The sequence below is a fragment of the Serinus canaria genome, chromosome 3 (genome assembly GCF_022539315.1).
Source record: "Serinus canaria isolate serCan28SL12 chromosome 3, serCan2020, whole genome shotgun sequence".
Classification (NCBI taxonomy): Eukaryota; Metazoa; Chordata; class Aves; order Passeriformes; family Fringillidae; genus Serinus; species Serinus canaria.
In genome coordinates this window covers 44,759,605-44,784,257 of record NC_066316.1, presented here as the reverse complement: position 1 = coordinate 44,784,257, position 24,653 = coordinate 44,759,605, and the positions used below count along the sequence as shown (strand labels likewise).

At 37.4% G+C, this 24,653-nt stretch overlaps 1 protein-coding gene across 5 annotated transcripts in view; it reads right to left on the bottom strand.

Annotated features, from left to right (window-relative positions):
- Positions 1 to 1,561: 1,561 nt before the first annotated feature.
- Positions 1,562 to 24,653, bottom strand: part of MTR (5-methyltetrahydrofolate-homocysteine methyltransferase) — a 49,859-nt gene continuing 26,767 nt past the window's right edge. For 2 of the 5 annotated variants that reach the window (XM_030235860.2, XM_030235861.2), the window contains exons 19-33: positions 22,600 to 22,689; positions 21,792 to 21,944; positions 21,223 to 21,330; positions 18,353 to 18,453; positions 16,281 to 16,348; positions 15,305 to 15,425; positions 12,250 to 12,331; positions 11,384 to 11,482; positions 10,508 to 10,583; positions 9,226 to 9,381; positions 8,321 to 8,517; positions 5,095 to 5,295; positions 4,188 to 4,380; positions 3,326 to 3,438; positions 1,562 to 3,194 (exon numbers count right to left, since the gene is read on the bottom strand). In XM_030235860.2, coding sequence (XP_030091720.2) covers positions 3,102 to 3,194; positions 3,326 to 3,438; positions 4,188 to 4,380; positions 5,095 to 5,295; positions 8,321 to 8,517; positions 9,226 to 9,381; positions 10,508 to 10,583; positions 11,384 to 11,482; positions 12,250 to 12,331; positions 15,305 to 15,425; positions 16,281 to 16,348; positions 18,353 to 18,453; positions 21,223 to 21,330; positions 21,792 to 21,944; positions 22,600 to 22,689 — 1,851 coding nt within the window. In that variant the 3' untranslated portion in view covers positions 1,562 to 3,101. Of the gene's footprint in view, positions 3,195 to 3,325; positions 3,439 to 4,187; positions 4,381 to 5,094; positions 5,296 to 8,320; positions 8,518 to 9,225; positions 9,382 to 10,507; positions 10,584 to 11,383; positions 11,483 to 12,249; positions 12,332 to 15,304; positions 15,426 to 16,280; positions 16,349 to 18,352; positions 18,454 to 21,222; positions 21,331 to 21,791; positions 21,945 to 22,599; positions 22,690 to 24,653 lie in introns of those variants that run through there. The other 3 variants (XM_050972526.1, XM_050972525.1, XR_007777149.1) reach the window with 3 other exon arrangements.

Genomic DNA, 24,653 nt, shown 5'->3' with positions numbered 1-24,653 from the left:
GGAGAACGCCACTGGGTTTTCAGTGCTGCCTTTAGCTGGACAGTTTGCAGATGCTGGGTGAAAGCAGGGTGGACTGTTTGCATTCTGTTCACAGTGCATCTTCATTTGGAAACTGGCACCTACAGAAGCCTGACAATCAAATGAAAGAAATTTGTAGCAGGGCTGGACAGGCTTTGCTGTGACAAGGCCATGATGAATTGATGGCACAGGAATCCATTTCTCCAGTGACTGAGAACATGTGCTAGTGTTTCTGTAAGGGAACCACCCTCCTGAACTAATTAATGGACTTATTTCTTTTCTGTTCTGCATTTTAAGACCCTGAATCCACTTTTTAAAGGCACGCTCAGGTAAACCAAAGATTTAAAAAGGGAAATTAATGAAACCCAGTCACAGTTACTAGTAAACAAATCCTTTTAGGAAAGGCAAGGCCCTCATGGGCCTCTCACTATTCCCCTCATTTTGTGGACATGATTTGTGTTTTAAGAAGCAGAAATTAACTGAAAGGGTGTATAACTTTCACACTGTTCAAGAAGAAAGCAGAAGCTTCACAAAAAATGCAGAAATACTTGCCAAAAAAAAAAGTTTTAGGGTTTTTTTTGAGACATGAACTGACCTTGATAGCACTCTCACGACAAAATAAGCTGCACTAGATTTTTCCCAGGAGTAACAGCAGCACTGAAACAGACCTGGTAATGAAGGGGCAGGTTTAAGGGTAATATTCCCTCCTGACAGTCATGAAATATATGTGCCTCAAAACTTAATCTCCAGGCTGCTGGCCTGACTTACAAGAAAAAAAATCAGTATCCAAACTCTATTACTCACAAGAATTAAACCAGAGTAATTTACAGTGCCTTCTAAATTTTCCATCATCTCTTACATCTAGAACCTTTGTTAGTATTTAGAAGAGCACTGCAAAAAATATTTTATGCATTCTAAAATTGTCAGTCTTTCAAGTAAAACAGCCTTACCTGGTACAATTATGACACTCTTTTCTTCACAATTTAACTTAGTTCTGGAGACAGGAATGAAAATTTGTCTTACCCAGTATGTCAACTGAAAATTAAAAATAACAAAGCTTTAAAGTACTTGTCCTTGATAAAAACATTTGCATAATAACAAGGAGTAATTATTCCAAACAGATGCTCCCAAGGACAAGTTCTGCAGGCAAACATGAAGATTTTCTCAATGTGTGATGCATGTGTGAAGAGCTAAAGCAACTGCACTCTATCTGAAACCCTCTGCTTGTACACCAGGTAACACCATCATTGTTAGACAGCAGGGACCTCCTGCTGCCAGCTGTACTCACTGAACTGGCTGCCACTGATTTCAGGAAAATAAATCAATATACAAACCAAGCTGAACAAGTCAAACTTTGACCCCATTCACACAATCAAATGTTCAGACTAATACAGTACTCTGCTTCCAAATGTAAGAATATGGAAGAGTGCCGGAGAGGAGAGATTCCAAGCATTAAATTGATCAGCAGAAGTGCAATTAGCAAAAACACAGCAGAGAGGATTTCAATTTTCATATGCTGCATATTTCAGGAACAAATAATCTTTTATAGTAAGAAAATTGTACTTTATTTTTGGCAGTCTAAACGAGTGTTCTACTGAGAAACCATTCCCACTACAAAAATCAGCTGCTCAGCAAGGACTTGTCACAAGTCCCTTGACATGGAGGGAGGCAGGGGGAGGGGAGATCCATTTAGAAATTATTTTTGTAAGTCATTACAGGATGAGCCATTCTAAAAGATTCAGTTAAGAACACACTCACACAACTACTTTAAAAATCCCATAGCAACCTCTATAATTTCAGGTTCATGGTACAAGCACATATTAATTTTGACATTATCTGTTCAGATTACTGCACACACTTTATTGTTGGCATTTAAAGGATTCTAATAGGATAACACCATCTTTATTAAACTGCTATAAGAACTGATATAAGATGATTCTTTCAGCATAAAGTCAGATGAAGATATTACAAAAATTATGTAGCTATTAATAGACTGCAATAAACTATTAAAAGAACATCTTCCTTACAATATTGGTCTTTTATTTACAATCAGAGGCCAAAAAAATGAGGGGGTTCTGTCCTAGTATTTTACAAATTAGCAAATACTTGAGACACTTTTCAGAAATTATTGAAAGCTATGAACAATTAGCACACTCAGTTAAATCTGAAGAATAGTCTACAATATTGTTACATATGACAGTACTATTTACTTTCAAAATCCAGTTTTCTAGAAGGTTAAAATTTTGTAAAAGTCAGCTCCAAGCTTTCTGGCTATCTACAGTAGCAAAAAATAATATGCTGTTCTCATAATTTTCATGTACAAATGATTGTTTATGTATGAATTAAGCTTGACAACATTAACTGTAAGGTAGGAAGTGCCAGTACCCTTTATACAGAATAGACAGATTGTGACTTGCTGAAAGGAAGAGGAAGCACAAAGAAGACAACTCCATGGGCTCTGTCATCCCATTTCCCAATACAGATCTCTGATACTACTCCAGAAGATTTTATTATTCTTATAGTTCTACCATTGAGAACAATGTCTATTCCCAAGCACAAGACTAAACACTGAGCAGATGATTTTTAAAAAAGGAGATCTGTTGTACTTCAGTTGTTCTTCATCACTCAGTATAAAATGTTTTATGACTCTGCAGAAGAATTGCATCATATTTCTGTCCCTAGACTTGCCAAAACACACTAAAATAACAGAAGTCAAATTCTGTTCTACGCATATCCACAGCCATGGGAGAGAAATTCTTGCCCGATTTCAAAATCTTCCAGAGAATAGGAAAGCTTTGCAGTTTCCCCATCTCACTCTACACCTAGGTTCTCAGATAGAGTCTTTGTGAAAACATAAAAATAAATAAAAGTATGCTGCTGTGACTGAGAAACTAAATACATTCATGGTCCCAAGCCAAGGGCACCAGGCAGACTTGATTTGAAATATTAAGTTCCTTGATTAAAAATTTAAGACCATCAGAAAAGCTATTGGGGTGGATGGAAGAAAGCTGTTTCCAGTGGGAAGAATTTTCTTGTTCCTTCTGGCAAACAGACCATCAAAAAAGGAAGTTCACCCACAAATATCACAGTTCTTCAGTATCATATCCCAAAATGGGTTCCAGCCACTTCTCCACCTCTGCCACAGACAAATTTTTTCTCAGTGCATAATCTTCAACCTGCAAAGGGATCACAAAATATGATGAAGAATTTGAAATTCCAGCTTTAAATGTTTGCAAAATTTTAAGACATCTGCTCATAAGATGCTTTTGAATGCTCTAACACTACTACAATTGATGGTGTTAGTTACCTGATCTTTACATATCTTGCCAACAGCAAAATATTTGGAATTGGGACTGGAAAAATAGAGGCCAGAAACTGCAGAAGCAGGCATCATTGCTAGAGATTCCGTTAAACCAATTCCTGGAAAAGAGAATGAGGATTTTATTATTTTTTGAATTAAGAATAAGCACAAATTCAGAGCCTTTTTTTATGTTGGGCAGCTTCAAGCAAACTCAAAAAATCAAGCAGCTTTCAGATGAAAAGTTGAAACCAACCCCTTTTTCCACTTGTTAATCGTTAAGAAAACTTCAGAACTTTAAACATACCACAGACTTTCATTACAATTACTGTAGAGTAACTCCATGGTTTGAAAGAAAAAATTTGTACATTTTAGCAAATGAGGTTCTGAAGAACTGAAAAGTATTTTTGGAATTGTGGAAGTAACAATGAAACATCTGACATGCAAAATATAAGAGGAAAACAAACTGAATTAATCCCTTTTTAAAAATTACCATCTCAAGGTTCCTGCGGACCAGGAATACTCTGCTGAACTGACTTTTTTTTCCTGCTTCTATCTGGAATGTTTTCTTACCACCATAAGGATGTCAGAAATTTTTTCTGTGCAGCAGAACCCTGTTTGCATGCAATCTGCTAATTAGGGACACAATTCCACCAAAAGCACTGGCAGTGATCTGCAAATTCATCCTTGAATGAGGCAAAATAAAAATGGGAATAAAACAGGGAAGACAGCAATTCCCAGAAGCTTAAGTTTAGCTTACTAAACTTCAGTTTAGTATTTTATGTAATTCTGCAACAGCCAATTTGTTCTTTGGTTGGAATTTTGATTTCACATAAAAAGCAGTTTAAGAATCTTAGCAAAGCAGAGTTACCTGTTGTTTCCTCAATGTTTGCAAGTTTCCACATGGTGAGTTTTTCTGTATGGTCAGGCTGGCTGGGATATCCAGGGGCAGGGCGAATTCCCTCATATTTAATTTTGCGTAGGCCAGAGAGATCCAGCTGCTCGCTACTACTGTAAGCCCAGAATTCCCTTCGAACTCTTTCATGAAGCTCCTCAGCAAATGCCTTGGAATAGAATAATAAGTTGGTTTTTTTTTATTTTTACTTTGTACAGACTGATGCAATAGCTGATTGATTAAGAAGAACAATGATAGATGCTTTCTCATATTGCCATTTTCATTTTTAAGATAGCTCTTAACATAGGTCAGACATTTGAAAGAATTGAAGTTCACATGAAACACTTATTTTGCTAATTCGAGTATGTTAGTTACTTCTCTTATTGGGAGATGTGCTTTTTTGACTGTCCTGCTTTAAAGAGGTAAAGATGTGGACAAGTAACCCAAAAAACCAAAATTCATTAACCTAGGGTAGTGACATTTCATTATAGCATTGAGGTCATTAGGTCTTGACTATCTGGGTGTCTCACCCAGGTCTAGCTATGGAAGGCCACATCATTCTTGCCTCCATGCTACGATCAGACACAAGCATGTGCTGCTGCTCCTTTTAGCAGAGGACTTTTCCTCTAGCTCAAAGTGGGCAACAGCTTTTCTGAACTGCTTCTGCAGCCTCTGTGATTTTACCAGCACCAGCTGCCCTTCAGGGAGAATTCCCACTTCAGTAAATATCTTCAACAATAAAAACAATAATAATAATAATAATAATTTCTGAAACCCTGCTACAGCTTGAAATCCCCAGCTAGAGCTAGCCCCACTTGCATGGTACTGAAGTGGTTCTAAGTTTGCTGAAAGTTGCAAGGAAACACCTGATAAAACCTCATACCTCTGCTAACCGATCACCAAGAGCCTTCACCATGATGATGTTGTATTCATCCTCCTGCTTCCTAAATTCACTGCATAAATCATCTACACCAAAGCAGGCCACTGCAAAGAGGCCTAGGTAGTCACAAATGCCAGAATCCAGTGGTGCTATGAAGTCAGAGAGGCAGTAATACGGATCTGTGCAGGCAGAGTCCTTTTCAGCCTAAAGTAACAAAATCAATGCAATAAATCAGAACATTTTAAAATACATCATTAGTGCAGTATTAAGCTAAAGACCAGTATTTTTAAGATGAATGGGCCTAGGGCATTTCTGACAAACACCTAACTAGTCTTTGAGCCATGGTAGTTTTTCTGTAGTTAAATTAGAAGAAAACCACCTCTCTTACTCTGAGGATGTTTGGACCACTGAAGAACAAAACACCAAGAAAGAGAGATGCAGCAGTGAACACACATTTTGTTTCTATTTACAGCTACTAAGATTTAACAGCTTATACTGCAAAAAAATTATTTCGAAGTAAGGAATAGTCTTGTGCCAACAACAGGGTAAGAGGAGGAATATTTCATCTCTACCCCTAACAGATTCCACATTTGTTAACAAAACTGATGGCTGATGTGCAAACTGAAGAATTCTTCAGCAACTCCCACGGTAGAACGGTTATGAGATTATAAACACTCCTTATGCTACAAACTATGTGCTCAGTAATCCAGACAAAACAGTGCCCAGGATGATGACTTTTTACTAATCACACACAAACACAAACAAAATGTATGTATCACTACTGGAAAGTTGAATCCTAAGAAAAGTTTGAGTGGATTTATGCAAAAGGAAGGGGAAATGGAAAAGGACCTTGAGGTGCTGGTCAATATCCAGCTGAATAGGAACCAGCAGGTGCCCAGGTGGCCAAGAAGGCCAATGGCACCCTGGCCTGCATCAGAAACAGTACGGACAGCAGGACCAGGGAAGTGATTCTTCTCCTGTACCTGCCACCAGTGAGGTTGCATTTGAATACTGTGTTCAGTTTGGGGATCCCCAACTGAGGAAGAACACTGAGGTGCTGGATCAAGTCCAGAGAAGGGCAATGAAGCTGGTAATGGTTCTGGAGCACTCATCCTACGAGAAGTGGCTGAGAGAGCTGGGGAAAATGAGGCTCAGGGGAGACCTTATTGCTCTCTACAACCACCTGAACAGAGGCTGTAGCCAGGTGGGGGCTGGTCTTTTCTCCCTGGTAACAACTGACGTAACAAGACGACACAGTCTTAATCTGTGCTAGGGGAGCTTTTAGGTTGGACATTTGGAAGAATTTCTTCACAGAAAGGGTGATCAGATACTGGAATAGACTGCCCAGGGAGGTGGTGGAGTCACTGTCCCCAGAGGTATTTGAGGAATGGCTGAACACGGCACTCAGTGCCACGGTCTAGTTGACATGGGGTTGTTCAATCATAGGCTGGACTCAATCTCAGAGGTCTTTTCCAACCTAACTGATTCTGGGAAATAAGGAATTACACTATTTACTGGATCCTCTTCCAAAATGGAAGAAAGGTAACAGAAAGAGGTACCTGAGCACCCAAAAGGAAATCTTGAATCATATCAGTATATTCATTGTGGAAGCATGGTTGCTATGAAAGAGGTGGCACAGTTCTTGTAAATCTACCCAACTTACAGAGAGAGTAAAGTTATTTAATGGCTATCACTTAGCTGAAGATTCATTTTGTTTAACCTATGACAATATTTTAGCAATGTGTTTCACTCATTGCCAACTGCATCTTAAAAGCGAATAAAACACTCCTACCCCTAAAAAACAAAGAAAAATTGTCTATTAACCTGCAAAGTTACAGAAAGTACCATAAAATAAACAAAACATATTTTTCCCCCACAGGTGAAATTTATATTAATTTTAAGGTTCATTTGCAATTATTAGAGCTAAGGAAAATATTACATGCATCTCTAACTTTTAGATTTATATCACATCTTTAATTAGCATCAATGTCATGGAGAGAACTCTGTGTACTGAAAGGAGTATTTTATATAAGAAACAGAAGACAATTATTCTCTTCTACTTTGTTCTGCTGAAAACTCTCCTGAGTTACTGTATACACCAGGCTGGAAGAGATGCAGCTAAAATACATGGAGTCCAGAAGAACACTATGCACAGAGTTTCGTGACCTTAACCTTTGAGAGAAGTCTGAGTAATTGGAATATACAAAATAAAAAAGGCTAAGGAATATAACAGTATTCCAATAATAAAAAGCATTACAAGAACAACATAAAATATTTTCCTTGGGAAAATCCTGGGAAAAAGCCAGGAAAAGAAAGAGTAGTAAAGCTGATTTACATGGGATATCAAAATATTTAGCTAGGCCATAAGTCTCTGGAACATCCGTGCTTGTTGAGAGTGTTTTATATAAACATCAGCCATGGACTGTCAAGATGCACTTGACAGGGAACTGCAACAGATAAACTTAAGAGTCAGGTATTTCTTAGCACAGTTCTGCAATGTTGGCACACGACTCACAGAGAATTGTACTCCAGAAATGTAGGTAGTTAAACTCTTTTTCTGCCACATTTGATGACTCCGAATATGTGAACTACGAAGAAGCCAAATCAGAAGACAGGGAAAAAGGAGAGGCAGAATATCTTGCAAGCTCAATCTACCAAATTAAATGCAAATCTAAGTACGTATGATTGTCTCCATCAAAATTAGCTGCCAAATAATTCTAAATGGCCCCTTCATAGCGAATTTTACACAAAAGCTAAGCCTATCAGAAACACTTATGTCCATTGGGCTTTATTTTTCAGGTTTCTTAAATTCTAACTGGGTTTAAGCATTAGCACATTCAAGAAGAATTCTTCATCTAAAGTAGAATACAGGGATGTTAGAAAACATTCATTAGGTTCTAGATTATCTCAAACAAAAGATTCATGTCATTAATTTATGCAACATACTGTTTTAGGACATCTTAAAATTTAAACAGAAAATGCACATCATATCTGAAGATGTCAAACCTACAAAGCATTTTGTACAATAATTGCAATGCAAAACACTACAAACACTACAAAACAAAGACCTGGCCCATCACTAACAGGATCTTATTATTGAAAAAAATGACAAGAGAACGGCTGCAGAGAGATTACAACAATTTTCTACAGATTTTAATAAGGCACTTCTATTACATTCCTGAAATTCAGAGGGAAGAAAAGTCACTTCACAAATGAGCTGTCACTGTACCTGTTGCCTCAAACCATAAAACTTCGCTATTGGTTCTGAAGACCCCACTGCCTCTTCTGCAGCATACAAATGGATATCATCTTGAACACTTCGAGCTGGCCAGAACCCAACCACACCTCTGGCTTGTAATTTCTTTTCATTAATCAATGTTTTCAGTAGATCTTGAGCATCGTTATAAACTCTCTTTGCTTCTTCACCTATTAAAAACAAAAGAAAAAAAGAAATTGCCTTATAAAAGGCATGTTTTCATAACTGGCTAAATAGACTTAAGAATTGTTTGAAGATTGATTAATTTTCCACATAATTGTCAAACGACTGCAATGATCTGTCAGTAACGGCAAATAGGAAGATTGCACTGTGATCATAGGGCTGTAACAACATATATCTTAGGGAATAAAAAAACCCAAACAAAGCAGCAAATGTTTCAGCCAGCACCTAGTAGAGGAAGAGAACACAGAATAAAATGAGCAAGAGACCCAATGCATGTACCTATATTACCACAGTGCAGCAGACCCAGAACATTACTTTCAGTGTCACCCTTTCATTTTTATCACTTATTTCAAAGCCTAATGAATAGCTTCAAAAGGAGCTTGCCATCTTCACCCACAACAGGAACAGAGATACATTAAGTGCTCTGCTGCCATTTTCTGTTAATAAAATACCTCCCTGAGCTTTGGCAGGTGAATGCTAAATAAGATGACTGAGCATTTTTCCACACTTATTTTTCACCCTTACATGGCAACAGCTGGTTCACTAAGCCTTGCTTAAACAAATTATTTTAGTGGCAATCTTTGCGTGTATTTGTACTATTCCTAATGTGTTTCATTAAACATTTGGAATCTTACTGCAGCACACTGGGCCTGTTAGGATTAGTTACATGAAGTAAATACAATTTCAGTACTCACCTACAGTTTTATCATTAAAGATCTTAGGGAAACTCCGGTTGGGATACTTTCCCCTAAGTTGCCAGACGTCAAAGAAGGGCTTCCAGTCAATGTACTCTACCAGCCTCCTCAGGTCATAATCTTCAAAGACTTTTGTGCCAATAAATTTTGGTTTAACTGTAGGAATCAGAAGTACAATTGGACATGATGAAAATAATATAAAATTGCTTTAACATTTGCAGTATAATTGATGTTCAGCAGCCTCCATGACTGCAAATGACCTCTTCCAAACTAACTGTCCTAAAATTCTCATAGTCATATTTTCCCAAGTCCAACCATAATTGTCCACAGTTACACTGTAACAAATCAAAACAAAAAAAAAAGCGTGCATATAAAGTTGCAATGGAAAAATTAAAGGCCTTTTGTTCTTCCACGTAAATAAACAGCTTTTAGCTGCTGGACTTTGGAACTTATTTGATTGGTCAGAATACTGGCCAAGACACAAGACTAAACAAACCTACACAACTTATCAATCCCTAACATACTTCATGGGCCTTTCACATTTACCAATTCCTTTCTATATATAGACATGTACTATGACACTGCAGAATATTTCTGTAAATTCTTAAGTAATTTCTAAGAACTTTTGCACATTTAGATGCACACACACAAGTGATAAAGCAAGAAGGATCTATCTGTGTAAAGCCACAAGCTTTGAACTTGTTTTGTTTGTTCAAAGGCAAGTTAAGACAAGTTACTGAAAATTAGCATCTTGTTGAATCTTGTAAATGAAACCACAGAAAGCAGTGTTAATGTCACTGCAGGATGCAACTTGAATGCTGTTTATACTTTTAGTATAATTTCAAAAAAACAACAGTACAAAAACTGATGGGGGAAGGGTAGGAAAGAATGTAAGGAGGAATTAGATTAAAATGCCATGTTACAGCATGTGTTCCCCAAATATGGTACTGTAAGGTGTGCAATGTAATGAGCCAAGAAGACAGTATTTTCAAAAGCTGTCATTAGTGTTTTCTTTGATTATATGTTGTGATGGGTAACTCATTGTTTTCGGATTTTTCTTCAGTTATCTTTATTGAATATTAATTTATTTTTTTAAATGAGCTGTAAAAAAGTAAAAACAGAATGTTCAAAGTAATGCAGAAAAATCTCAGTTGAGACAGATACCAATTTACTTAAGCTGTTACACTGCTACATTCTGAAGTTTAAAGCATATTTTAATTAAAATATATCTAAAATAATCACACAAAATAAAATAAAGACACAGCAATCACATATAACTGACCTGGTACATGGCCTGATAACCAATCATTATGGAAACCTTTTTTTCTAGCTTGCTGTAGAGACAAGTATCTTCTTTCCTACACAGACATAAAGGTTTATTTCAGAACACCACCTTTCAGACACAAACTGTAACTACAGGCTTCATGGTAGAGTTTTACTCAAAATACTCTTCAGGATAAATCTAACAACAGATAATTTCAGTCTCAACAAACTCTTGAGTTCCCATTAGTAAAGTAAGATTACATCATAAGCAGATCATTATTTTTGCCCGTATAATGCTAATGAAACTGGCCTACAAGATTTCTGGTTCCTCTCAACTACACCAGAAGTTCTTTTATTACTTCACAATACACTTAAATACAAGCAGAGAAAGATATTCTCCTACTGCTCTGATCACTCACCTAAACAAGACTAAGACATTAGGAAAGCATGGTGGCTTAAAATTCTGAATAGAGAATAGAGAGTGTAGCTCAATACCAGCAAAAGCAACCTGTACCATTTTCACTACGCCAGCTGAAGCTCCACATATCCTGCTACTGCTCCAGGAGAGCACTGGTCTCCTGCAGGTTGATTAAGATGACATGACTGCCAGCTCCATGGAGGTCCTAGATACCACTGATTAGCCACTGAGGACAATCAAGAATTTGCCAAGCATGTGTTAAGAGTCATGCAGCAAAGTCTTATAGGCTAGAAAATTTGATTTCATAAGCACTTCTGGAAGTTTCCAATCCATTTTACTGCAAGTTTTAAATTAAAACAAATATTCCTGAACGTCTTCACAAGGAGTTGATCATTAGAGTAACAGCAAGTTATTCCTAATAAGTGAACAGCAAGTGCCAACCACTTCAAACAAGAACATAATCAATTACATTTGTACCTTGAGAGACTCATAGTGTTCTTGTCTAATTTCTTCATATTCTTCTAATATTTCTTCAAAGAAATCATCCTTCATACTGTCATCTAAGAGCTGGGAGCACTGAAAAGAACAGGAAGGAAAAAGCACTAAGTACCTAGTGTAACACGCTATGGTAAAGACAGAGGATAAATTTCAGACTAGGCAACCTGTCTTTCAGACTCTCTTGGCAACACTAAACTAAGCCTCACCATTAATCTGCAACCTACATTCAAACTATTCAAACTAGCCATGTTTAGACTACAATTATTACTGAGATCTCTGCCTGACTACACAGGTAACATTAGCAGAGCCAAATCCAGGTCTGGAAAGATGTGAGAGGACAACACCTCAAAACATCAGAGACTGAATAGTCACAGAAGCAACACACAGCTTGGCCTACTCTTTACCACCACGTATTTGCCAGCTAAGACCACCCATTTCTCTGAAAGAGAATCCATTCCAAAAACTCCAGCCACGTGTTTCTCAGTACGAATGTTGCTATCTCACTAACTTCAGAAATACATCCAAATTAGCCAGAATAGCAGTACACATAGAACTCCATCAGTCTTCACTACAAAACTCCAGTCAAGGACTCGGTGAATGTCACCCTCACTAGAGTAATAGACATTTAAATGAAAGTGCCCAGTGACAGTAACTGACACAAGCCAGTTGAGAACCACGTGGCAGCACGAAACAGCTGAAACAAGTGTAATTTAGAAACTTGTCTCTGATGCGCCCCTTTTAATTTTCTGCCACAACACTAAGCCTTAGAGGAAAGGATGAAAGGGACAACAGAAAAACAGGGCACATATCTTTGCAAGGACAAGAAACTATAATTTAGAACTTACAACCACAACACTCTTGGATGCATCCAGGACATGAACTACAGGTGCACTATATCGTGGGGCAATTTTAACAGCTGTGTGTGTTCTTCAATGAAAAAGAGAAAGAGTGAGCATTTCACAACTAAAGTAAAAAAACAACAAAACAAAAAACCAACCAACCAAACAAAAAAAACCACCACAAAACAAAACAAAAACCACCCAAGCAACCCACCAACAAAAAAAGCAGACAAAATCCCCAGTGAAATAAATCCTGACTTAATGCATAGACCAGAACTTCAAAAGAAGAAATTCATTCATCCATCTGCTATCCATGAATCATTAAACACAGATTTTTAATAACAGGTATATAAACACTTTCCTTCAAAGAGTATCAGAACACTTCATAAATAATGTGCCAACTCACATTCCCTCAATGTCATAGCAGCTGAATGAAAATCAGCAACTCATTGAGTCTCAGAAATCAGTAAGAATATTCCAAACTAAGCCTACCAAGAACTAGCAATTTCTTTAATCCTTTTTGCTCATCTTACATTTTGTCCTCCTGCATGCTAATTTTTGGGTCTGTGGATTAGCATTAACCTACTTCAGTGATGATTATCCCACTTCTCAAAATCAGAGGCATAAGTCCACCTGAAGAATTAATTCTGCCAGCGGTCAATAAATATTACAAACTTGCACCTTGAAGATGCAGTGAACTTTGCATTGTAATTACTGGTGCAATGAGGACAGACCCTTCTCTTCACAGTCTGTCAAATTATGAGACTACTTGCCGAAGCCACAAAATATAGACTCTAATAGATCTACTACAATATCTGTTGCTCTGATAAAGAAAACATCATTGCTAACAGTTTCTAGTGATGCAAGAAAGAGCTCGGCTCAGTCCTACCAAAACTTTGCAAGCAAGTGTAGGAACAAAGATCTTATAGGCCTTATAATTTGCTTTCATATACTAAGATCAAACAACATTTCTAAAATTAAACTTGAATCAGAGCCCAGGAAGCAATCTTCCCTAACAAAGGTAAGATTCCCCCTTTTATTCAGGTTCTGTCAAATATTTAAAGCATTTGGACATGGAGGTTTACTCATGACTGTGCAATACAGCTGTGTAAACAGCTGTCCAGCATCCCCTGCATCTGCTTCTAGGAGACACATTTTTGATCTTGGCAGCTCTGTTTTTTACAAAAATGTATCTCGTCTGTTTTGACAGAACAGACAGAGGAAACCAAAGAAGACATGGTAAAATGGCACTGTATCAACCATTACATGCTAACTTTTGTATTTTTTTTTAAGTAAATTTTATGGCAATGAGAATGTCACCATTATTTCTCAGTACCTGAATTTAGCAAAATAGCATAATATGAATGAAAAAATCATCATTACTGTAAATTATGAAGAAACTCTTATTGTGTGGACTCTGGAGACTAAATCCAGCCTCCCTCCCTCTCTCTTTCAAACTAGCCTCACTATACACTCTTCCAAGTACTCATGATCTCCTTATTCCAAGTAACAATGCCTATTTCTTACAGTGAAAAAAAATGCAGATGGCTCTTCATTAGCAACTTCTGACATCTACACAACTTTTAAGAATGCACATGGGAGGTTAAATTGAAGACTAGGAAAGTAACCTTAAATATATATTAAGAATCCAGTCTTCCATAAAAAGTGCCTTTACTGGACATGTATTTTATAGACACTGCATTGTATCTGGGCATATGTGCAAGTACATATTTATATATAATTCACATGAATAAAATCAATTTTTGTACTCAAAAGTATACATATATCCTTTAGTAATTTCTATATTCAAGGATAAAACTAATGCAGCTTCCCTGTTAACTATATTCCTTCTTTCTGTGAATAAATTCTGCAGAATTGTTTGATGCTGGTTATTTGACATCAATTACTAGGCCACAATACCCCGGGTGAAAAAACTAAGAAGAACTGAAAAGGCTCTCCTTAGACCTCCACTTAGAATAAAGCCTTCCCCTCGACTCCCCACATTTTTGGTGGTTTTTTATTTGGCTTTTTTTGTTGTTTCTTTTTGTAAGAAAAAATCCTCCGCGTTTGCTCTCAGTATCAAAACAATAGGAAGAGGCACATATAGAAAAGGAGAAAAAGGGATACAGTGAACCTTGCATTATACATGCAGGAACAATAAAGGCAGGTAATGATCCCACTCTCCACTGTCTGTCAAATTATGAGATGATTTGCTAAAGCCAAAAATACAGAATATGGTACATGCTGCTCTGATAAAGAAAGCAATACTGCTCACAGCTTTTAGTTAGACAAAAAATGACCTCTACAGTCTTCTGAGCTGTCACCTCCTCAAGTATATTGTACCCAAATCAGTCAGCAAAGCATGACCCACGGCTGTTATACATGCCCAGAACACATCTGCAGTAATGCTAATACCAGGTGTCACTGAGCTGTCAACATGATCTTCAGGAAATCACAGCAGCTATGTTGTTTCATTTGAACAGATCTGAGAGAACAAGATTTTAACAGCTCAGTCTATCAAAATCAACATGATAAGTACTTCACAGCAAGCAGCGGGGCTTTATCCCCTACCAGCCTGCCTGAGCAGCACTGGAGGCTCAACACAGTCATCACATTGAACAGTGATCCAGGAAAATACAGTAACTTCCTTAAAAATAACAGCTCCCTGATGTCAACTATTTCTAGTCTCAAAATCCTGCATTTTTAAAATGCTTTGGTGAATTAAAATAGATCATTCAACCCCTTAGAAGAACAGGGCTTTATTTATTTGCATATGAGCAAAAACTTTTAGAGAAAACACAGTATTTCCACAAATAATATATACTTGCAAAAATTAAACATTTAATATGTCCATTATTTGTTATGGACTAACTAGATTTTACCTCAATAATCTAGGACTTCTGAAACAAGAAGTAACAGTCAATGTTAGGCTGAGTACATATCAGTATGTGTGTTGCAGGAAAATGAGAGAAAGGGGAAAGAAATGGCTATAAATTTTCTTTTTCTCTAGTTAACACTGTTTGCATACAAACTGCCCATCTTCCCAACTGAGATATCTTACTTAGAAGTAGTTGCTCCTCCAATGAGCAAAGGAATCTTTATTGCCAATCTCTCCATTTCCTTGGCGACAAAAATCATCTCATCCAAAGATGGGGTGATGAGACCAGACAGGCCAATTATATCTATTGCAAATTTACAAACACACATGCACAAAACTTTAGCCAATCCATTCTAGAAAGACACAGAAATTCCTACAGAAAAAATTATTTCATACATCATATACCTTCATGCATCAGATAGAAAATAATGAGATGCAAAGCAGGACAGTCACTAGTCTAAAAGCAATGTTTGACCCAATTAGAAAGTGAAAGCTTTCCAAGAATGACAGCAATTCCAAATCGCCAGTTTAAGATATTTCTCAGCCTTCGCAGTTGCTGAACACCTACTGCTCTAGTTTCAGCAATAAATAAACAGCACTTTTGATTAGCAAGCTCCAAGTCTCAGAAGTTCAGCACTGAAGAGGGATATAAGACAAAATAATTCTAAGTTCTGCTCTTAGAAACAGCAAGTGCCTTCAAACTTCACCACCTATGTTTCACACCATTCATCTTTTCCAAGATGCAGTAGACTGTTCCAAAGCAATTGCAAGTTGTTTCAGGAAGTTCATTATTTATTAGAACAATACATTCCTAATTTCAGACTCACGGATCTGGCAGGCCAAATGCCAAGTTCTTTTACTGATTTAAGACTCAAAAAGAAGTTACTTAGACCTTTTCAAGGCTCCATTTATCCATCTCTAAAAGAAATACTACACGTCTCTCTCAGAGTTGTCCTTCTGATACAGGATTTCAGTTCCTCAGGCTAAGTTTCACAGAAGTGCCAAATGCTAAATAATTAACATGGTTAAAGCAGAAGTTCTGATTTCTCTGAAGATAATCTGATCAAATCATAGTCAGTATAGGAATGCAATATGCAGCAATAAAAAATGTGGTTTAAAAATCAAACAATTCAGAAGTACTAATGAAGTCTCTCTATACCTGCTTTGTTCTCAACAGCAGCTCTTAATATCTTATCACATGGAGTCATGACTCCTAAATCAATAACTCTGTGGAAAGAAAGGAGATGACACAAGATCCTTTAAATAGCAAATCAAATTTCTGTTTCAGGGCAAATACATTCCTCTTGCTGTAAACAACTGACCTAAAAATTGAAATTAAGATTGAGATTCTTGTTTGTTTCTCTTAAGACCATTTGGGAAATGGGAAATTGGGGATTCTTTAAATAGGAAATACTTCTGGGTCTTTTAGTAAGAGTTCCAGATGGCATAACTGTTAAGAAAATTCAAGAGGAGCTTTTTCTTTAAAATAAATTTTTGTGGTTGTACGAAGTCTGGCTGAAATGAGTTAATTTTCTTCACAGCAGCTGGTATGGTGCTGTGTTTTAGATCTATGGCCAAAACAATTCTGCAAATTAAAGTTTAACAATTGATGAGCAATGCTTTCACAGTGTCAAGGCCTCTTCTGTTTCTTACTCTAGTCCCCCAAGAAACAGACTGTGAGTAGACACAACTAGGCAGATGACCCAAACTAACCAAAGAAATATTCCATGGCACATGAAGTTAAGCTCAGCAATAAAAAGGGAGAGTAAGGGCATAGCAGGGGTTAGCCATATTTTGCTCAGGAGCTGGCTAGGCACCCGTCTGTCCATAGGAGGTAATAAGGGGATTGCCTTTGCATCACTTGTTTTACTTTCTTTCTTTCTCTCTTCTTCCACTTCACCTTCAGTTATTACTTTTCTCCACCCACCATTTTTCTTGCTTTCTTTCTCCACCCACAATTTTTCTTGCTTTCTTTCTTCCTTTCCTCTTTTCCCATCTCACTGAGATTAGCTGGGTGGAAGTGAATGAATGGCTGTGTAGTGCTGATCCACCTACCAAGCTACCCACAGCAGTAGCATTTCTGAAGGCATCTGGATAATACAAAAATGTTTTGTGGACATCGTATCTTAGGTCAGGAATATAAGATGATTCACACCAAGCTTGTTTGCCTTATTAAAGCATACATTTTATGAAACAGGACACTGAACTTCCCTATTTAGCATTTTATTCCTATTAACCCTAGCAATTGCCAAGGTTTTTATTTCTTCAAGTAAACCACCCCAGCCTGCAGATTTCACTCAGCCTCACTCATATTCATGGTGACAGAGAACACTATGGCTTCCTTTCAGTAAGTCTAAATAAAGCTCAAGAAAGCCTGAATCCAATCAACAGAATTTCAAGAGGAAATTCAATGGAATATATTGCATATATACAGCACTGCTATTGATTTCAACACTTTGTGTTTTGAAATAAAGGGATAATTCTGGCTCTTTCCAGAGGAAATGACAACCCAAAGTCAAAACTAAACTAAAGGAATATACAGTAAGACAGAGTTCCAAAACCAATTCAGCTTTGCACAATGTCTGACAGACCATTGAAAAGAACACTGATGGAAACATGACCATTCATTCCAACACTGTTGCCAAGCCTTCTGCACATAGACGGGCCATGAAAGACCTGACTTTTCTTGAAGTTCTAACTTTTGAAGTTTAGAAACAGAATGAAAATCTCATCTCTTATTTAAGAAAACATACCTCAGCAAGCTTTTAAAACCTCAAAGTTAACAAACAACGTGAAAAACACACTACAAGATTCATTTGAATCTTACAAGACTATTTTTTCCAAAACAACCAATATACGGCATTGTCTACTGCAACTGTCATATCTGATTTTTTCACACATTATAAAAACATCACAGTTATTATATTTAACTGATATAAAACAAACACAAAAACTGATGTTCTCATCTATATTCCAACTGACGTTAACTGCAGAATCACCTCAGATATCAATTTATTAGGAAAAACAGTTTTCAAGGAGGATGCAATACTCCCTCTTGCCTACCCATTTAGTAATAGCTGCTATGATCTGTGTTCCCAATCCCAACCTGGGGAACAGAGGACAATTCCCAAGAGATGCCCAGTTCTGTTATCACCACAGCTCCAGCCACAGAGAGGTACTAATTACTGACCCTTCTACAGTTGTGTTCTCAGCTACCTGATGTCTCTTTACCTGAAGTTGTTGCAGCCCAGAACAACTCCCACAATGTTCTTGCCGATATCATGTACATCTCCCTTCACAGTTGCCAATACTATCGTACCCTGGTAAGGATCCTGGAAGTTGAAGTACCAAGAGTTAAATTACTCAGAAGCCTTGGTATGTTGAACACATACAACAGTGCAATCCTAAACCATGACCCAGACTTCTATTATAGTACTGCAAAGTGTAGTAGAGATAATACAGTAAGTATTAAAAACCATCTTAAAAGATCCAGGTTATAGAAACTTGCACCTGAATTATTCTTTTAAAATGCATGGATGTTATTCAAAAATCTGTGCTTGAAAAAACAAAATAGCACATAAAACCATTTCTGGATAGCATTTTTTGCAGTGCAATAACTGAACTCCTAAGGTACTTCTGCTCCAAATATACACCTTGCCAATAAAGAGATTAAATATTTAGAATAAAAGGGTATGAATACTTAAAATTACATGTCTGTTTGTGCATCAATATCAATCTTTTGATGCAATGCTGAAAAAAACGGGATATTAGCAAACTTAGAAATTAGAGGAATCAGAAAAAGCAGCAGAGGCTCATTTTTATGCAACACAAATAACAACAGTTTTCAGGGCAGTGATCAGGCTACTTCAGACTACCCAAGCTGAACAAACAGGCTGAAGAAGGATCAGCTTGAAGAAAGGAAGCTGTTCTGTCACAAGCAGATCCTAGGCTAGATGGCATTCAGCCTGACAAAGGGTGCTGCCAGCAGCACAACAGTGGAACTTCCCACAGCAGTTCTCCACCAGGACACAGGACTTGGCAATACCTTTTTAGTTGTATAATCAGTGCCGTCATTTGGAACAGCTCCAGGCTATAACAGTAGAGTGTCTGAGTTGCTGCAGCATCAGATGCCAGTAAGCAACTACATAAATTGCACAGAATTTAAATAAAGTGGAAATCTGAGCATATTGTATGTGAAACTACAAAATATTTTTCCAGACAGTATATCATCTCCTTCGCACGTGGCAGAACTGGATGACTGAATCCTTCAATGAAGCACGTTGTATTTCTGGACATATAGAGCAGCTCTCTTTTTCATGAGCCCATATTGCTTTTGTAGTTGCAATATTATGGGTTAAAAAATCTTGATATATTACCAATAGTGACATTAGTATTTTCCTGTGGTTCTAACACATTTGTTGAGTAAAATCCCTAGATCTCCACCAATGTTGCTGTTTACTAAAATCTAGTATCTCCCCAGTGCTTCTGTTTTACAGGAGGCCAGAGAAGAGAGGAAGCAAAATGGAGGTCTGTAACTCAGCCATCTCATTAAAATCAACAGAAAATTCTGCAGCTGAAAATATACTGCTGAGGAATGGGGAAAGAGATTAATCAAGGACTGGGAGAAGAACAAAACATGCTGGCCAACATTAGGTATCACACCTAATCATAGCAAATAATTACTGATGATTTCATTAGTGATTGATATAAAAAAAAAAATGGATTTGCACATAAGAAGGAAAATCTTTGCTGGATAGCAAACAACATGAGCAACAGCACATACCACTTTAAATAAACCCTATTTTAGGCACACTTATTTCAAGTGTCTTAAGCAAGGAGGTCCTCAAGTTCTGGGCATACATCCAAAGGCCTTCATTTTTTTTTTATCTTTGATAGAGATCCACAGCCACAGCTATTTATCCTCAAACGTAACTATCAACGCTTTGCATTTCCTGGCATTCTGTGACTAAAACTGTCCTGGAGGGTACAGTGGCCTGGGTAACATCAGACAGATCAGTTACCAGAGTCTGCAAATCTTTTTCCTTCAAGCCAGTGTACTTTGGGAACAGAAGCAGCTGTTTTATCTCTTTCATTGATTCTCTATATAGTGGCATGTCTTTTTAAGAGGAGGGAACTACATCCCTTGCCCCTCAGAAGGTAGAGAAGGCAGGATGACAGAAGCCCTGCCTTTTTCTCCTGCTCTCCTCAGCCACACAGAATATCTAACTCACTCTCTTAGAGTGTTTGCCATCTTTTTTAGAATGTCTCAAATTCCACTTCACTTCTTTCTAGCCAGAGAATTAAGTGCCAGAGGGTTCACAGAAGATCCTAATTCACTGCTCATGGAAACAATGGGGTAGCGATTTTAAACAACTTCAAACAGGATCAGAACAAAACAGAGGGTGTGAAATACCAGCACTGTTGTCCAAATTAAAACAGAACAGCATGAGCTGGAGAGAGATGAAGTGAAAGGTGATTTGTGACACCCAGAGAACAGATTAACTTGAGATACAGGAGAGAAGACACATTGGTATCTGGAAAGAGCATGGGAGAAGAGACAAGGCATTTCCCTTCTTTCATGAAGATCAATCAGATTTAATTATCAGGCTATTTTTCTTTCCAAATTATTTGCTGTATTTGTTACATTTGTGCTGGACAATCACACAAGAGATGCACAGCGAATACACTGTAAGAAGATTTCAAGCTAAGAATTGGGAACAATTAAAAATTTTAAAGGAGAATTAGAGAGTTCGCCTAGGGCAGAAGTATTAGAAGAAAGCAGCAAAACCTGATATAAAGTTAGAATAAATAATACCAAAATTAAATGCCTGTAAAAATACAAGAAATTAGTTACATTGGCATAAAGGGCCTAGAAAGGCTCACTGGCATAGTTCAGAAAACTTTACTAGCTTAGGCACACAACAAGCAGAGTTTCACAAAATCATGAATTTCAAACCTAACTCAAATTTTTGACTGAGATTGTCGGTCTCCATGTGACTTCATCAACTCTCCAGCATTATAAATATAAATAGCAACAAATAATTCTTATATTTGTCATAGCACTCTATTAAAGAACTACAGCACAAAGGATTGTATCTTGCCTCTTCTTCTGTGCTGCCTTGCTTGGCTCTCCTTTCCTCTCTTTCTTTTTCCATATAGGGAATGAGGTGGCCAACTGCCTTCTTCATAACTCGAGCAGACTTTATCACCTGCACAGGTAAAGGAGGGGGCAGAATAAACAATAAAGACAAGGTATAGGAATAAACGCAGTTTTCTTTTAGCCTTCTCATTCAGGCAATAAATGAAACTTCATTTGCAGCCCCAGGTGGCAGTTTTCAGATTACACTGTGGCTGCAGGCTGCTGGCCTTACTGGGATCTACACAAAACACTTTCTTCCACAGTGCAGCTTAGAAGGCGCTAAACACAGCAAATTTTTTTTGGGCTTTTACTCTCCTGCACTTTTTCATGGGCTAAGACTTAAAACTGTATTTTAAATAAAGCAAAAATACTCAGGAAGAACAGAAACAAACAAAATCATACACAAAGAAAGTCGAGTTTCAAAGTAAGAAAATGTCTGCTTCTCAGCAGTACCTGAATTTTTGCAATTCCTACATTTTCAATGCTAGTTTTTGTGAAGTAGGAAAATATATGACATTATTTTCTCATTACCTGAGGCAGAAACATCTTTCCAGCACCAAAAAGATCACCAACAATTTTCATGCCATTCATCAAAGGCCCTTCAATTACATTTAGAGGTCTAGGATATTTTTCCTGGTTTAATCTTGCTTCTTCTGTATCTGCAATGACATACTTCTCAATGCCCTGAGGGGGAAAAAAAAAAAAAAAAAAAAGTGAAGCTTTTATTTTGCAAGAAATACAACTTTTATTTAGTTGCCTTCTCCCCAGAAAAACCCCACAATGAAAGTACAAATAGAAACTGTAGATACTGATAGTCTTTAAAAATACCTCAAATGGATATTGAAAATAGTCTTTCTTCCTTTGGTTCAAAGGAACCAAAACACTGCAGGTCTTAGGCAGATAAAGTTACTCACAGCACTTCCCCAGAATTAACAGATTTGTTCATTTTTCTTAACTATGTCATCGGAAAAACCCAACACTCAAAGGCTGCTTCCTCAGTCCAGATGCCACTCAATGCAATACTACTGAAGGACTAAAAAACAGCCTTAGGAAGTAAAAGGAGTGTGTTCCAAAGCAAAAGCAGTATGTTTCTACCAACACTAGTGGAATAAAATATGAAGGGTCAAAGACTTCAGCTTCTGAAGCTTAAAGACACACCTCTACACTTTTCTCATTGAAATTAAATAGATCAGTTGCCTTTATTATTCATTGTTAATTAATAGCTTGTGAAAAAAATGGTAGCTAAAGAACTTTTAAGGGCAAATATATCCCTTATGGTCTGAGCTCAGCTCACGGCTCTGAGCACTGATGGTTAGGACAGTTTTCCACACAAATTCACCTTGATGAGAGCATATTCCAGCCTTTCCTCCACAGAGCCTTTACGCCACTCATCAGTCTGTGCAACTTTTTTTCCTCCTTGGGCATGATTCTGAAAAGAAAAGACATCCATAGGAGCTTGCATGCATTAGAGGTACAATTATGGACTTCACATTCAGAAAAACGAGGATATTTCCAAGTAGTGACTCATAAAATAATTTTAGACTATTCAAAAGGTTTATATACACGCAAATCATGTTGCAAACATCTGTGATGTAATACATGCACCCAGGGTGTCTACATCCCAATAGGTATACACCTCAATGAAAATCTAAACAAAATAATTTTTTTTAAAAAAGAGCAGTTTGACAAATTTTATGCTCATAAAAATGATGACATGACTAATCCTAAGGGATTTACTTCTGGGAACACATTTTAAATTGATTGCTGGCCCACACATTACGTTTAATTTTAAAATTCTAATTAATTTGGCACTAATTCAGTTTCTGCTGGAATAGGTTATGTTACTCAATATCACAGACGTGTTTTCAATCAGTCAGCCTACAAAACTACTGTTTGTCACAGACTGCCCCAAACTACCACATATCCTCTGTCTCACACTTGTACTCCCCTTGGCTGGGAACACAGAGGCCAAAAGGGCTTCATAGTGCAAGAAAGTTCACAAGCACTCACCCCAGGAAGGCTTGTAGAAGAGCACCTTACCCAACATACTTCAGGCAAGTAATTTATTTTCCTTACTCATTTATTATACATAATCTGACATTTCTCAGGCCTTATGAACTTCCTATACTTTTGAGTGCTCGTCAGCAAGTTTTTTAAGATAAATCCATGAAAACAAGACCTCACTCATGGGAACAGAAAACAGAACAGCTTTCATTCATGTTTGCACAAATATTAGCTAACTTCACATCTTCTTGTTTCCTAATCCTATTCCCCTCGTATGTCTAGATTGTAAAAGGGAATTAAGGAAGGAACAAAATGTTGCTTGGAGACAATGTAGAGTTATATTAATTCTTAGTTATATTCAAAACCTGACTGGACGTGTCCCTGAGTAACCAGATCTTGGCTGGCCCCTGATTTGAGTACGGGGCTTGGAGTAGATGATCTCCAGAAGTCTCTATCCACCTCAGGAATCACCTTATGTGATTCACTGGAATGATACCAAGTGCTCTTCAACCACTGGCCAGAAAGTTTAACAAGGGAACCATTCTAGCCTAAAAGTAACCCATGACACTGTAAGGTGGACATGCAGGAACAAAACTGCTCAAGAATGTCTGCAGTTATATCATGGAAAATTATTTTTTATCTCAGACTTCAAATGAGGACTGATTCCCCAAATCTGCAAGGATAAAGTTCCTCTTTTTTGCCACTAGACTATTTCACTCCCTCAGTAAAACTACCACCACAAATAAAAGCAGATTTTCCAACAATGGCTTCCCAAACTTACACACCTAGGACTCAATATCCACTTTCACTTCTACTTTTAAGGTTCCATTTAAATTCACATTCAGCCTTCTGCAGAAACACTTGCTCAAGTAATCCCTTTCTAACTCTCCCTTTATTTCTTCCTCTTTATGCAATCTTGAATACCCCAATGATGCAACTCAGCTTAAACAGACAAGATCACTCCCAGGTGAATTGCTTGGACACCAAGAACACAATCTGGAATAGCCTAAGCACAAGGGATAAAGAGAATCTTCCTGTAGTTGTTTTTAACATGTTGCCACTGTTACTATAAAGCATGCACCACCATAGGGCAAAATACAAACCAAGTAAAGCTCTGCACAGAAACACTGCCTCCAGGAGCTATAAAAGAGGCATGCAAGTCTTCTTGTGCGTATAAATCTAACAGCCATCTAACCCAGAGAGATTTTTGCTGTATCTCCCATTCAGAACAGAATTTCACCAGTTACCTTACAGTCAACTGTAACTTTTGTCTTTTATCACCACCATCATTAAAACATCTCAAAACCACAAAATATCTGATCCTCAATCTTGACACATTACATGAAATGGAAATCTATGCAGAGCCACAAATCTAAAGCAACTATTTCA